Source organism: Bos mutus, unplaced genomic scaffold (genome assembly GCF_027580195.1).
Source record: "Bos mutus isolate GX-2022 unplaced genomic scaffold, NWIPB_WYAK_1.1 CTG262, whole genome shotgun sequence".
Lineage (NCBI taxonomy): Eukaryota > Metazoa > Chordata > Mammalia > Artiodactyla > Bovidae > Bos > Bos mutus.
In genome coordinates, this window is record NW_027219764.1 from 22,582 (window position 1) to 39,297 (window position 16,716).

Below are 16,716 nucleotides of genomic sequence, written 5' to 3' on the forward strand. Positions count from 1 at the left end.
TCCAATCAGGTGAACAAAGTACTGGAGTTTGAGCTCCAGTATCAGTGCTTGCAATGAACATTCAGGGTTGACTTCCAAGTTTGCAGGAGATGCAGACAGGTACTGCCAGTCCAAAATGAGACAGGCCATTCTGGGTACTGACCTTCAGGAGGTGGTTAGTAGGACCTTGTCTTTGGGCAAATCACTTATCTCACAACTTTAGCTCAGCTGCCACCCTGATTTCTCAGGCCTAATTGCTTGCTTTCTCCCCAGATGCCTGAGGACCCCCTTGGCCCACCCAGCAGTAACTAACTGGCAGCTTACAGAGTCAGACTTGCCCCATCTATCTCAGAGCCCAAACATGTGTCACCTCAAAGGCCTGGATCTGAGTGGGGTCACCATGATGGACTTTGGTCCTGAGATCATCCACGTTATTCTGGAACAAGTTGCAGCCACCCTTCAGGAGCTGAACTTAGAGGAGTGTGGGATCACAGAGTCCCAGCATGAGTCCATCCTCTGCCCTGAGCCACTGTTCAAGCTTGGGACCTTCATTCTGTGTGGGAACGTCCTTTCTGGCCATCCTGGAGAAGCTTCTGAGTCACACCAATGGGCTGAGCAACTTAAGTGATGAGTCTGATCCTGCCCCTCAGGAGAGTGGCAGCCCTCATGGAGCCCTTCACCTGGGCCAACTCGTCCAGCTTCAAGATAAACTCATCGAGATTATGTGGGATTTAGAACATCCAAGGTTCATCTGACTTAATCCAGCCTGTGTCCTCACTGTGGCAACAAGACATTTGATCCCGAGGAGCCCTTTCTGAACCACGGTTATACTCCTTCTAGCTGGATGCATCTGTCAAAGTTTACTTCTGGTCACCTGTAAACTAAAATCTCGGCAGTAGATGCATCAGGAACAGAAAACCAATCCATGGTTTCAGACATCAGCTCAACATGAACGGAAAGGAAAGATGATCGATCTTGCAGTGATGCTGGATTGCAAGGGGAAATGTAGACTTTGGGAGGTGTTGGAACTTTTGGGGATATGTATTTATACAATCAAATATGCACCTCAATTTTTGGAGCTGCATGTGGGTTTGTGACCCACATGTTGGAATTTTCCCTGGGTAGATGCTTCTAAAGCAATTGTCAAAAATAAAGAAACTCTTGTTGAAAACCAACTGCTGCCTTCCCTGATTTAATACTCTCTTTTCAGCTTATACCTCAGCAATCTCCAGATATTGATTTTTTTTAAAAAAGCACTGCATTGTCTATGATCCGAAACCTTACCATTCCTGCACCTTCTTTTTCGGTTAAGAGCATCTTTTAACCCTTTGCTTATTTCTTTGGCTTTCTTGTTCCTCACTGTCTCCCAGAGTTTGCCCAATGTCTTGTCCATTCCACTGGTGGTATCATCCAGCCATCTCATCCTCTGATGCCCTCTTTTCCTTCTGCCCTCAATATTTCCCAGCATCAGGGACTTTTCCAATGAGTTAGCTGTTCTCATAAGATGACCAAAATACTGAAGTTTCAGCTTCAGCATCAGTCCTTCCAATGACTATTCAGGACTGATTTCCTTTAGGATTGATGGGTTTGATCTCCTTGCTGTCCAAGGGACTCTCCAGAGTCTTCCCCAGTACTACCATTTGAAAGAGTCATTTCTTCAGTGCTCAGCTTTTCTTAGGGTCCAACTCTCACATAGCCATGTATATGGCTACTGGAAAAACCATAGCTTGACTATACAAAGTGGTGTAGGCAAAGTGGTGTCCCTGCTTTTTATTATGCTGACCAGGTTTGCCATAGCTTTCTGTCCAAGAAGCAAGCATCTATTCTTCAAACCACAGAACTTTATTGTTTTTCTTGCTAACTCTCAGGAAAATGAAACAGATGTAATAACAGATATGGTAATTACGACAAAGATGGAAATTCATATCCGTAAGCATCATGATCAGCATGCCAAGATGTCCAGAGGGTTACCATTAAGATGAAAGCACAGGTGATTGCAAAGTTCTGGGAATTTTTATTGTATTTCCACTCAGCTTTCTGCATTTTATTGAATATTCTGTGTTATCAGATCCTTTTCCATAACCAGTGTTGGAAATAAAGGCATAATCCTTTTAGAAAATCTAGAGCAAACATCAGAGAAGGCAATGACAACCCACTCCAGTACTCTTGCCTGGAAAATCCAATGGATGGAGGAGCCTGGTATGCTGCAGTCCATGAGGTCGCTAAGAGTTAGGCATAACTGAGCGACTTCACTTTCACTTTTCACTTTCATGCATTGTAGAAGAAATGGCAACCCACTCCAGTGTTCTTGCTTGGAGAATCCCAGGGACGGGGGAGTCTGGTGGGCTGCCGTCTATGGGGTCACACAGAGTTGGACACAACTGAAGCAACTTAGCAGCAGCAGCAGCATTTTCCTAAAAGGACTTTAAATGTCTGGTCACAACTCAATTATATCTCCTCCTATATCATTCCTATAATCACACCTATATCACTTCTATGTATCACTCCTATAATTGATTATATCAATTATAACTCCTCCTCCCTGCCAGGCATGGAGCGGTGAGAACCAGTTTCAATCTTGTTGGCAGTGTGCAAAACATCTTACAGAACTGAGGACCTCACCTTTGACAGTGAAGGACACACAAAGACGAGAAACTGTGACTTATACACCCACTGGTAGAAGCATGAAGAATACCCATGCCCAAAGTCATGGTCTGAGTCAGCAGGGAGAGCCCTGCAGAGAGCTCTTCATTCCAACAGTTAATTAGATGCTGTGTTACCCTCTGTGTGTATTAACCCACTGAACAGCCAAAGAAATAAGCAAGGAGGTAAGAGTTGCCCCAGGAGGCTTACATGGTGGCTCAGATGGCAAAGAATCTACCTGTAGTCCAGGAGACTGGGGTTCAAGCCCTGGACTGGGAAGGTCCCCGGGAGAAGGGAACACCTACCCACTCCATATGGATACAAGTCTAGCTTTTTAGGTCCATTTAAATTCCCATTAAAGCATATTGATCTCTTCCCTCGAAAAGGCATGGTTTCAAAAGACCTATCAGTAATCACAATTGGCACAGGTTAGTTCAAAAAATGCTAGTATATGGGAAAACCACAGCATGAAAAGTGTTCCTAGGACAAATTTTGCATATTTGAATAAACCTTGTCAGACACAGAGTATGACACATTGCATAAGTGTCACTGTGAAGGAGAGGAGAGGAATAGACTAGTGCCTAGAGGGAAATTAGAGCACTATATGTATTTTTTAAAAACTGTACAAAATGAGTTTTATCACTTTAAAGAATATTTAGAAAACCAGAGAAAAGAAGAGAAAATTCAGATCCAATTTAGAGAGGAAATAACTTATGAAGTAAGAACCCTGAAGAATCCTCTTAATGATAGATCTTGAGACCCCTAGATAGCTTGATTCAAACACGGAAAGAAACTAGGAACTCACAGAAAACGGACAGGAAGATATCTGAGACCAAAAGTTTGTCAACAACTTTCTTGATGACATGAAGGAAATAATATTTGAGGTTTTCTTTTAAATATGAACATAAGCGTGCTTTGAATCCTCTATCCCCTCAGAAATATGTGGTCTTAAGGAAGGTGACAATTACAAGCTGAATATCAGAGGATGCTTCTGTTGCTCCAGGAGGAGGAGCAACTGCATCTGGAGGCTCTGGAGAGAGAAGCCAAGGACATTTGTGAACAACTCGAAGAGAGTGTTCAGAATGACTCAGTACAGAGAAAGTCTGAAAGAATTGTACAGAGAGCTGACCGAGATATGCCACAAGCTGGACATGGAGCTGCTCCAGATGAGAAAGGAGGGTCCGTCCTCAGAGAGAGAAACACTCTTCTAGACGAGCTGCTGTGACACTGAAATATTACCTATCCAGATATATGGTAACAAAATCAGCAAAATTCTGTGACCAGGGGAAAGTTAATTTTCTTGGCATAAATCTCACTATTAATTCAGTTCAGTTCAGTCGCTCAGTTGTGTCTGAATCTTTTGGACTTCATGAATTGCAGCACTCCAGGCCTTCCTGTCCATCACCAACTCCCGGAATTCACTCAAACTCATGTCCATCGAGTCGGTGATACCATCCAGCAATCTCATCATCTGTCGGCCCTTCTCCTCCTGCCCCCAATCTCTCCCAGCATCAGAGTCTTTTCCAATGAGTCAACTCTTCGCATGAGGTGCCCAAAGTACTGGAGTTTCAGCTTTAGCATCAATCCTTCCAATGAACACACAGGAGTGATCTTTAGGATGGACTGGTTGGATCTCTTTGCAGTCCAAGGGACTGTCAAGAGTCTTCTCCAACACCACAGTTCCAAAGCATCAATTCTTCAACCTGCAGCTTTCTTCACAGTCCAACTCTCACATCCATACATGACCACTGCAAAAACCATAGCCTTGACTAGATGGACCTTAGTTGGCAGAGTAATGTCTCTGCTTTTTAATATGCTATCTAGGTTGGTCATAACTTTCGTTCCAATCAGTAAGCGTCTTTTAATTTCATGGCTGCAATCTCCATCTGCAGTGTACATTCCCCTAAACCCTTGTCACTCTCTGCTATCCACACCCTGAGGATGCTGAGGTTCTTCCTGTCATCTAGGTAAGATATTTCGTGCTGGTATCAATTTTAAAGCACTCTATAGCGTTTTATTCAGTTGTCTCTTTTGCTTTAATTGTTACTACAAATGGTGAGATTTATCCTTGAACATAGCACTAGGTAGTGAAGACATTGGAAACTTAGATGTTGATGCATCTTGAGGCAAACCCTTCCTGCCCCCTTTCCTTCCTTAATGTGCCTGGAGGAAGCACATCATGTTTTACTTTAGGCTTGGTTATGAAGATAGCTTCTGAGTGTTCTCTATAAAAGAATTAGAAAGCCATATCTAATACACAAACAGGAGTAGTAAAGAACATGAAAAAGGATAGAACTATCATGATTAATGTGATCTTTTCTTTTTTGTTTTTCTTTGATAGGGCTTGGAAAAAATAAGGAAAGGCAAGTATACACTAATGATTTTTGATTTCTGAAAAATTTGTTGTCTTTTTCATGAAGTGGATTCACCATTGTTCCTTGGGACCATGGGGAATTGATTTCAGGTCCTCCCCCATTCCCAAATTCCAGGATAAAGAATCCTTTGTACATAATGCCATAGTATTTGCAGATAAATTCTAAGCATGTTCCTGTACATTTTGCCATCTCTAGTCAACTTATTACAACTAACATTTTACAGTGTAAATTAAATGCAATATAAGTCATTCCCCGGTATGTGGCATTTTCAAGTTTTACATTTTTGGAACTGTCTGTAAATGTTTTCTGATTTTTTCCCATTCAGAACAAGGGAAAAGGAGAAAGGAAGTTTAGAGTGGGAATCTGGGATTGACCTGTACACACCATGTATGAAATATAGTTAGGAAAGTAGCTCTACAAGCTCCTATTGTAAAATAAATGAATAAATAAACAAATAAATAGCTTAGAATGTACAGATTAAATCCATGTGTGAATCCATAGGTACAGAACACTAGCATATGTATTATCAATATTGTCTTTTTGGCCATTTTCTATTTCATTTCAAAAGAACTTTGAGGACTTCTGATCCTTGGTCTCAGAAGTTTCCTTTTCATTTGACTGAAAACAAATATACCTGAGAAAGTGAAAGTAGCTCACTTGTGTCTGACTCTTTGAGACCTCATGGACTATACAGTCCATGGAATTCTCCAGGCCAGAATACTGGAGTGGGTAGCCTTTCCTTTCTCCAGGGTACCTTCCCAACCCAGGGATTGAACCCAGGTCTCCTGCATTGCAGGTGGATTCTTTACCAGCTGAGCCGCAAAGGAAGCCCAAGAATACTGGAATGGGTAACCTATCCCTTGTCCAGTGGATCTTCCCGACCCCAGGATTTGAACCAGGTTCTCCTGCATTGCAGATGGTTTCTTTACCAACTGAGCTATGAGGGAAGCTGATATACCTGAGAACATGCTGACATTCTTGGCTTTGTTCCACCCACTCACCCCATCCTCTCCAACCTCACCAAAATAAAACTTAGTGAAGGGATTTTTCTAGGATATCACAGAGGAAGCACCTACCCTAGTAAGTTGGAAGGTGAGAAAATTACTGAAAGAAACATATTCCCCACACATGACAAGTGAGACTGTGATATTGATAATACTGAGTAGCAGTGACTCAGCCTGTTCCATCACAGCAAGCCCCCTGCAGGCAGGACCTCACAGGGAGGTGCTTCCTGATACCCACCAAAGAGCAATGACTTTCAGGACCAGGGCAGCCAGGTTGGACCTGCGTCACTTTGCTGGACTGACAAGAGTAAACATGTCTGGTCAGTGAGCACTTCTGTTTAGACACAGAATGCATCCTTGATGACTACTTTGTGAGTGAAGCCTCAAAGCCTTAGCTTGAATGTCTTGCTCTCTATAAAATGCCCAGGGTCTTTGAATTGATGGAATTGAGGAAGGGAATTAAGTTCAGTGAGTGAAAACTTGGAATAATGTCTGAGAAAAATGGGAAAATTGAAATTTGAGATAATTTCTATTTAGTAAAAAATATGGCAACATTTTTATATTCTCATGCAAGTAGAATATATTGTATATGCAAATCACCAAAAGTAGGAGAATCCTGAGAACATATCCTGTGGTGAAGTCTGCTGTTTTGCAATGCTCATGTGATTAACCTTTGGTCTTGAAATGGAACCAATGTCCTTTGTTACAGGGCTGACTTGGCACAGAAGCAGAAGCCTCAGCCCATGAACCCAGAGCTCCCTTCCTGGCCTCTTTATTCCTACACATGCTGAACCACTTCAGAGGTAAGAGTCAGCCTTTTGATGATCAGGACTTTAGACCTTCATAGCTTAGGAACAAGCCTTCGTTCATTTATGATACATATTCTTGGACATGAAGGAGGTGCATAATTTCCTGAAGTTGTTAACATCTTTTCTGCCACTGTAGTCAGATTACAAACACCAAGGCTGAGGTTTGCCACCTGTAGTTTCCTGAAAATGCCAATCCAGACACAGATATTTAGATATATTTGACACAGGCAACAGCAATGAGTCAAAGTTCCTGATTCTCCTCATTCTCTCAGTATTTGGTGATGTCCCTCTTTGGGATTTTGATGATTCTTATACTGATGTGCTGTGGTATCTCATTGATGTTTTAAAGCCCTTTGCTTTTCAGGCTTTTTAATTTTATTTTTTCCCCTCCCTTCATTTTCTCTTATTCTTTGTCCTTTGAGTGAGAAACCAGTCTTTTATTTTGTTCATTTGTGTGTTAAACATCCTTTTGTGAGATTGAGTGCAAGGCATATTGGGATGGGATCTGAGGATTTTTAACTGCAAAAGAAGCTTCATAATGCTCAATATGAATCTCAATTCAGACTGAGACAGTTTTCATTTACATTCTTAAGGGTAAAGGGAGTGATAGAAGGGACATATCTAAGCAGAGTGTGCTTCTCTCATGTATCCCAAAGGAGAGTGGCTTTCTGTTTCTTTCTCCACAGATACATAGAATCCCACAGACTGCTGGACTTCAGAAAGAACTCACCTGCTCAATCTTGAGAGTGCAGACTGTGGAAATACCGTTGAGGTGTCTGATCTGCTGGGACCATACATTTCACAAAAACCTAGAAAACGTGCTGCCTAAAAGCCAAGATGACTGGTCCAGAGAAAACATTGTTCAATTACTGGAATGTACAAAAAAAAAAAATCTATCCAGTGACAAGCACATGTTCAAAATAACTCAGTCAGTGATGGACTGAGAAAAATAGCTTGTAAAGAATTTTCTGGGGAAATGTACAAACTCAAATGGTTAGAGATTTCCCGTAATGTTAGAAAGCTTCATACTTTGACAGAATTAGTCCTGGAAGCTAAGGAAAATGTTCACAATCCTTCCAAAAGCAGAAAACACAAGAAACATCCTGATTTACCCAAGAACCCCTTGACAGCTTACCTCCACTTTTTTTAAAGAGATGAGACCTCAGTACCTCCAAAAACACCCCATGATGAGCAACCAGGAGCTGACCAAGGCTCCATCTGAGGAATACAGGAAGCTGCCAGAACAGCTCAAGCTGAAATATAGTCAAGATTTCCAGAAAGAAAAGCAGGAGTTTCAGGAGAAAATGGCTCTATTTAGAAAACAGCACCCTGATCTAGTCCAGAACTCCAAGAAAACTGATGTCCCCAAAGGAAGTCAAAGCAAAGTGCCAAAGAAGTTTCAGGAAAATGTGCACACAGTGAAGTCTCCCCCAGAAAACAATTTACTCATGAAGTGTAAATTCCAAGGAGAGCCCAAAAAGCCCCTAATGAATGGCTATCACAAGTTCCACCAGGATCTCTGGTTGAGCAGGGAGCTGAAAGTAGTGCCCCCAAGGGAGCGCATGGTGGAGATCAGTAGATGCTGGCAGCGGGTCCCCCAGGACCAGAAGGAGCTTTATAAGAAGCAGGCAGAGGGACTGCAGACACAGTACAAGATGGACCTTGATCTCTGGCTCAGGACTCTGTCTCCTGAAGAATATGCTGCTTACAGAGAGGTGACCTGTGTTAAGCGTAAGAACATGAGCGTGATGGGGGGCCCGAACCCTAAGATTAGAAGTATGGGTCTGAAGTCCCCATCATCAAGGAATCTGCAAGGAAGACTTAGAGAGGACCCGGGGCTTCAGGCTGCAGAGATAGCATCATCAGACACGACTGGAGAACATTCTCCTGCCTCAGGGAGATCAGAGGAAAATGAGCACGAGGAGGAAGACAGCCACTCCTCAGCCCCCAGCAGTGAGGATGAAGATGGAGATTTTGAGCCCAAGGAGCACAGCTCCAGCTCATTGTCCTCAAGGGACTCCTCTGACTCGGATCCCAGCTGGGTTTAGTTCACATCCTGAAGAGACAGAACTTTCAGCAAAAGTCCACGGGCTCTTCTCTCTATGCCTCTTCATTGCCTTCCTTCTTTCCCTCCCTCTTCATACAAAGTGGGACCTGTTGGAAAGAAGGCATCTTGAACTGTAATCTCTGGCCTCTCCATCTACCCCAGGTTCACCCCGAGAGAAAATCAATGCAATGTGAAGCCTTGTGGAATAAACCCTGAGCTGACTGGGCTGCGGGGCACCCTGGACTAGACTGAGATCCCTGAACTGGAAAGGTTTGCTCTCTTCACCCTCTGCCTGCTAGACGTGTGAGGGGCTCCAGGGGTCTGTAAGCCCCTTCTCTGTGACCTTGTTCCTCAGGACTCAGGCAGTGATCTGGGGAGGGAAGATCTGATTGACTGGATGTAGGTGAGCTGCCTTTAAAAACATTGCCTAGGCCCCTTCTCTCTGAAGTGAGGAGCTGGCCCTTCCTTACCTTGGAAGTGGGCTGGGTACGTGGGCAGCAGCATTTCTATATGTATATTCATCCTTTTAGCTCTCAGTGAGATTTTATTACTGATTTCAAAAATTAGAAATTTTAAACTGCTCCATTTGAGTTAGCTTTTCCTTAAAGACAGCATCCTTTGACTCAATTATACTAATTTCCCAGGCCACATCTAAATTCCTTCTGGTTTCCACCACAGGCCATCATGTGTTTACCGTGTGAAGTAAACTGCAAGTCACTCACTCATGCCCGACTCTTTGGACCCCATGGACTATACAGTCCATGGAATTCTCCAGGCTAGAATACTGGAGTGAGTATCTGTTCCCTTCTCCAGGGCATCTTCCCATCCCAGGGACTGAACTTGGAATTGCAGGCAGACTCTTTACCAGCTGAGCTGCAAGGGAAGCCCAAAAATACAGGAGTGGGTAGCCTATCCCTTCTCCAGTGGATCTTCCTGACCCATGAATCAAACTAGGGTCTCCTGTTTTGCAGTTGCATTCTTTACCAACTGAGCTATCAGGGAAGCCCTTGATTTATTTGTATTATGTTATTAGATTGTATTACTTAGGTGTTATGTAAAAGTATTTTAGTCCACAGGTTGCTAAACTGGGAATTTATGTAGTGGTATGACACTACTTTTATCATTTTGGTTTATTGTTATATTTGAAAACATGTTTAAAGCCAGCGCCATCTCATTAAACATTTCTAAACATTATTTGATGTTTTCACTTTTGGTTCTCATGGACAATTAGTATCACAATTAGTAAGTTGTGTTCTTACATGTGAAAAGGGTTGAGTTTTGAGAATTCATCATACTCCTTCATGTCTTAGTGAAATATTTTATTCTTTATAAATATACAGGCAGGGAACTACTGTACAGCACGTGGAACTCAGCTCAATGTTGTGACAGCCTGGATGCGAGGGGAGTTTGGGGGAGAATGTACACATGTATAAGTACAGAAGAGTCCCTTCATCCATACTTTCATGAACTGGGAATGAAACTCCAGTCACAGAAGATCCAATTTAAGATTAGAATTAGTGTTTCTAAAATGTCTCACAGTTCATTCACACACAAAAAATCATAAGTGGATTTCTTTCCTCCTGCCAAATCTAAATATATATTTTACTGAGATGTGAGCTGGAGCCTATGGTCTGCAACAAGAGAAGCCACCGCAATGGGAAGCCAGCACACTGCAGTGAAGAGCAGCCCCACTTGCACCAACTAGAGGAAGCCCACGCTCAGCAATGAAGACCAAATGCAGAGGTTCTTGAACTCTCAGTCCTGGAGCCCTTCCTAGTTATTCTGTCCCCTCTCTCCAGGAGTGGAGCCCACTGGTTTCCCTGGGGGTGCGGGCCCTGGAGGTGAGGGGCGCAGACTCTGAGTGTAAAGAGCAGCTCTGGGACCCCTGCAGCCCCCCTCCCCCAACCCCTCCTGCACATCCTCCAAGGGGGACTCTGGGCTGAGCAGAGCCTTACCCCCACTTTCCCAGATGGGCCAGGTACACAAGCATCTGGGGCCTCAGGGAAAAGCTCCCTCTCTGGACAAAACCATGCTGGGCTGTCAGAGTTTCAGTGCCTATGGAGGCAGGGACAAGAACACAGAACCCAGTGTTGCCCACTCAAAGGTCTTCAGAGTCCCTTCCTGCCCTGAAGGAAGGTCCCATTGGACAGCCACCCCCTGAGTCCAGGGCTGAGTTATTAGGGCCCAGAACCCACTGTGGGTCTTCACAGAGCACCAGTGGGAAGATTGTGGGCAGATTGGCCTTGGGCAGACAGGATATCACCTCCCTCCTGGGTCCAGTCCCTTCAGAAGCTGCCAGGATTCCTTGGTACCACAGGGTTTTCTCCACCCTGGGGAATTTTGTGAGCTCCTGGAGAACCACAGTTTTTAATCCCTAAACTTCCTCTTGGTCCCTGGGCCTTGGCTACTCCTGGGGATTTTCCAGAGCTAATGGAGCAGAAGGCTTTTCCTCAGACCCTCTTGAGATCCAGTCCTTGGGAAAAGGGAGGTCTCTCCTACCACCCACCCCTGGAAGCAGGTGTCTGAGACACTGCAGCTGAAAGATCTGGGTCCCCGGTCCCCTGGCTCATCCTACTTGCTAATCTGTTATGTCCAGGGAGCTTCAGAGAAGTGGAACTCTCCATGGTTTACTCCAGGAGATGTGACATACCTCATTACCACTGAGACTAGAGCAGGAATTGTCGGAGCCAGGGTCCCTCGGGTACCTGGTTGGGGACCAGGAATGGTGCCTACCTTCCTGTTGAACTTGGTCTTCACCTGCTTGGGACCTACATGACACTGAACCTTGAGTCACTCAATGTCTTTCCATAGATTGACTTAAACATGTTCCTACATATTTTCCCAGAGAAAATATCAGAAAGCTAAAAGAAATAAAGTAATTTTGTTTTTTAAAATGTAACAAACAAGTAAACAGAGTGATATCCAGTGATGTATATATTTATTCCTGTTATTCCTTTCTTTAAACAACAACTACCACATTGGATCCAGATATAAACTCTTGTAAACAACCAAATATCAATTTTATCACAGATTAATTCAAATCCACTTGGGGGGTTAAATGTTTATGCCAAGGAAAAACAATCTGAAATATTAATATTCTCACTATATATATCTAGAAAAGAGTAGTTAACTTTAGTCTATAAGACCTAAATAATAATGATAAAACAATACAGATTAACACCCTTTTGATTGATAATTTACATACTATATGTAATTGCTCCTGACAGCCAAGAACACTTCAGTCAGTCTCCCTCCTAACAGCTTTTCAGTAAACACAGATGTTGAGTCTGATCTCAGGTTTCGGCTGTGGGATCCTTAGAGAGCAGAAAAGTGCAGATGGCAATCCTGGAAAGTCCAGGCCCACAGAATAAGTCACAAAATTTTCTGTGACACTTTTGGCCTCAGAATTGAAGACCCTGCAGGTTCACCTACCACATGGTTCCATGCTTCAGCTGCAACCAGCAGAGGAATCTAGAATCATACCCATCGGTGAGCTCTGTGTGTGTGTGTGTTTGTTGGGACCAGGCACACTGGGAAGACTGATTGCAATCACTGCCGTCCCTGCCACACCCACCACACCCAAGGCTCTGGTTCCTTTGCTAAACCTGCTTGTAGTCTTCCCCCCACAGTCTGGTTCTATACGCTCTAATTTCTGGGTATGTTGTGCTGTGCAAGGCTGCTGAACCTCTGGTCCTGTAATTCCATTCTCCACGCCCACTCCCTGCACTCCTGATTCAAGGCATGGATTAGGACATGGGATCAGAGGGTTCTGAGGCCACTGCAGCCATAGCAGGACCAGCACATGCTATACCTGCACTGTACTGTGTTTCCTATCAAAATCCTGTTGCTGTTGTTTAGTTGCTCATTTTCATGTACGACTCTTTGCAACCCCATGGACTGCAGCACATCAGACTTTCCTGTCCTTCACTGTCTCCTAGAGTTTGCTCAAACTCATGTCCATTGAGTCAATGATGCCATCCAACCATCTCACCAACTGTCACCCTTTTCTTCTCCTGCCCTCAATCTTTTCCAGCATCAGAGTCTTTTCCAATGAGTCAGCTCTTCCCATCAGGTGGCCTAAGTATTAGAGCTTCAGCTTCACCATCAGTCCTTCCAATGAATATTCAGAGTTGATTTCCTTTAGGATTGATTTGTTTGATCTCCTTGCAGTCCAAGGGACTCTCAAGAGGCTTTCCCAGCACCACAGTTCAAAATCATCAATTCTTTAGCCCTCAACCTTCTTTACAGTCCAACTCTCACATCCATACATCACGACAGGAAAAACCATAGCTTTGACTCTATGAACCTTTGTCAGCAAAGTGAGGTCTCTGTATTTTAATATGCTGTCTAAGTTTGTCACGGAGAAGGCAATGGCACCCCACTCCAGTACTCTTGCCTGGAAAATCCCATGGATGGAGGAGCCTGGTGGGCTACAGTCCCATGGGGTCGCTAAGAGTCGGGCATGACTGAGCAACTTCACTTTCACTCTTCGCTTTCATGCATTGGAGAAGGAAATGGCAACCCACTCCAGTGTTCTTGCCTGGAGAATCCCAGGGACAGGGAAGCCTGGTTGGGCTGCTGTCTATGGGGTTGCACAGAGTTGCACAACTGAAGCGACTTAGCAACAGCAGCAGCAGCAAGTTTGTCAAAGTTTGGCTTCAAAGGAGCAAGCATCTTTTAATTTCATGTCTGCTGTCACTGTCTTCAGTGATTTTGGAGCCCCAAAAAATAGTCTGTCACTGATTTCATTTTCTCCCCATCTATTTTCCATGAAGAGATGGGACCAGATGCTGTGATCTTTGTTTTTGGAATGTAGAGTTTTAAGCCAGCTTTTTCATTCTCCTCTTTCACATTCATCAAGAGGCTCCTTAGTTCCTCTTCACTTTCTGCCATAAGGGTGCTGTCATTTGCATATCTGAGGTTATTGATATTTCTCCTGGCAATAAGTATAATTGTTTCACCTCCCTCTTGAACCTTCCTCCCATTTTTTCCTCATTTCACCCCTCTAGGTCTTCACAGAGCACCAGACTGAGCTCCCTGTGCTATAAAGCAACTGCTCACCAGCCATCTACTTTACATATGGTAATCAGAGCCACCAGGAAAGCCTGGCTCTAGGTTTATCCACCTCAGTTCAAATGATTCAGTTCTATTTTTTTATGGCTGAATAATAGTCCATTGTATACATGTATTTCTTCTTTATCCATTCATCCATTGATATCCATTGATACCTCAGTTGCTTTCAGTTTAGTTCAGTTCAGTTGCTCAGTCATGTCCGACTCTTTGGGACCCCATGAATAGCAGCAGGCCAGGCCTCCCTGTCCATCACCAACTCCCGGAGTTCACTCAGACTCACATCCATTGAGTCCGTGGTGCCATCCAGCCATCTCATCCTCTGTCGTCCCCTTCTCCTCCTGCCTTCAACCCCTCCCAGCATTAGAGTCCTTTTCAATGAGTCAACTCTTCGCATGAAGTGGCCAAAGTACTGGAGTTTCAGCTTTAGCATCATTCCTTCCAAAGAAATCCCAGGACTGATCTCCTTCAGAATGGACTGGTTGGATCTCCTTGCAGTCCAAGGGACTCTCAAGAGTCTTCTCCAAAACCACGGTTCAAAAGCATCAGTTCTTCAGTGTTCAGCCTTCTTCACAGTCCAACTCTCACATCCATACATACCACTGGAAAAACCATAGCCTTGACTAGACGGACCTTTGTTGGCAAAGTGATGTCTCTGCTTTTGAATATGTTGCCCAGGTTGGTCATAACTTTCCTTCCAATGAGTAAGCGTCTTGTAATTTCATGCCTGCAGTCACCATCTGCAGTGATTTTGGAGCCCAAAAAAATAAAGTCTGACACTGTTTCCACTGTTTCCTCATCTATTTCCCATGAAGTGATGGGACCGGATGCCATGATCTTCGTTTTCTGAATGTTGAGCTTTAAGCCAACTTTTTCACTCTCCACTTTCATCAAGAGGCTTTTTAGTTCCTCTTCACTTTCTGCCATAAGGGTGGTGTCATCTGCATATCTGACGTTATTGATATTTGTCCTGGCAATCTTGATTCCAGCTTGTGCTTCTTCCAGTCCAGCGTTTCTCACAATGTACTCTGCATTGCTTCCATTTCCTGGCTACTGTAAATAGCGCTGCAGTGTTCACTGAGGTTCATGCAGTAGTGGTATTGCTGAGTCATATGGTAGTTTTGTTCTGGGTCATTTATGCAAGCAAAGCACACTGCTTGCAATGTAGATGAACCCTCAAAGCATTAAGTGAAAGTAACCAAATATAAAAAGTCACAAATTGTGTGAACTCATTTAACTGAAACTATATAAAATAAAAATTTATGAACAATAAAACTGGATTACAGGGGTGACATGAGATAAGGAGGGGAAATGGGGCATATTAATGGGTACCAATTTCTTTCTGGAATGATGGATATATTCTGAAATTATTTTTTCACAAATTTTTGTATATTACTAAAACCCACTGAATTATATACCATAGTGTATGGTATTCAACTTTTATGTTAATAGAAGTATTACATTATTTTAGAGGGGAGGAGCCAAGTTGGTGGAGGAGTAGGACGGGGAGAACACTTTCTCCCCCACAAATTCATTAAAAGAGCATTTAAAAGCCGAGTAAATTCCACAAAACAACTTCTGAATGCCGGCAGAGGACATCAGGCACCCAGAAAAGCAACCCAACTCTTCGAAAGGAGGTGGGAAAAATATAAAAGACAAAAAAAGAGACAAAAGAGGGAGGGATGGAGTTCCATCCCGGGAAGGGAGTCTTAAAAAGAGAGAAGTTTCCAAACGTCAGGAAACCTTCTCACTGCTGAATCTGTGCCGAGCTTTGGAAGCACAGAGGGCAACATAACAGGGAGAAAAAATAAATAAACAATTAAAACTCGCAGATTGTGAGCCCTACGGTAACTCCGCCAGCGGAGAAGCAGCGCAGACGCCTGCACACGCCATTAGCAAGCGGGGGCTGGGCAGGGAGGTGCGGCGCGGGGTGCATCGCTTAGAGTAAGGACCTGGCCTAAATACTCTGAGCGCTATCTGAGCGAAATAATCTGGGCTAGCAAACCAGACTGTGGGACATCTACCACGCGAAAAGTCAGCCGTAACCTAAGACATCGCCAGGCCCATGCACGGAACAAAGGACTAAACAGAGATAGCCAGCTGCAGACCTTCCCCCTCCGGTGACAGGCAGCCAGAACCAGAAGGGGGCAAGCGCAGCCCCAGAGAGACATTATCTATAAAACTGTAAGCAGGCTTCTTTGCTAACTAAAACTTCTTGGGGGTCTGGATGGTCAACATCTCCCTGAGAAGGTGTGCCGGTTGTACACCTAGATAACCGAGCAGTGGGGAGGCGATAAATCGCACAAAACGCAGGCCCAAGGCAGTCTGCGCCTCCACGGACTACCCGAGTGCCTGAACCTGAGCGGCTTGGACCTTGGAGGTGCATGCAGCCCAGGGCTGGCCTCGGATGGTTCCCGGCAGAGCAACCTAGAGCCTGAGCAGTGTGGGCAGGGAGGCTACACGCGCCATGAGCGGGGGCAGACCCAGTGTGGCTGAGGCACTGCAAGCACACGCCTGTGTTACTTGTTTGCAACATCCCTCCCTCCCTTCCCACAGTGCGACTGAACAAGTGAGCCTAGAAAGAAAAAGAAAAAAAAAAAAAGTGTCCTCCACCGTCCCCTTTGTGTCAGGGCGGAAACCAGACCCTGAAGAGTCCAGCAAACAGAAGAAGCTATAACAGAGGGAATCGCCTTGGAAGCTACAGGCAATAGATTAAAACCCTGTGGTTACTACCGACTACATAGGAAGGGGCCTATAGATCTTGAGAAATAAACGTCGGACCAAGGAAC

The 16,716-nt window shown here is 44.2% G+C and overlaps 1 protein-coding gene across 1 annotated transcript; it reads left to right on the forward strand.

The window, feature by feature from the left end:
- Window positions 1-340: 340 nt before the first annotated feature.
- LOC102273206 (upstream-binding factor 1-like protein 1) lies at window positions 341-8,858 on the forward strand. The gene is given in 4 exon segments (XM_070366913.1): window positions 341-544; window positions 7,497-7,749; window positions 7,752-7,951; window positions 7,953-8,858. Coding segments are annotated over 4 exon segments (1,563 nt in total).
- Window positions 8,859-16,716: the final 7,858 nt, after the last annotated feature.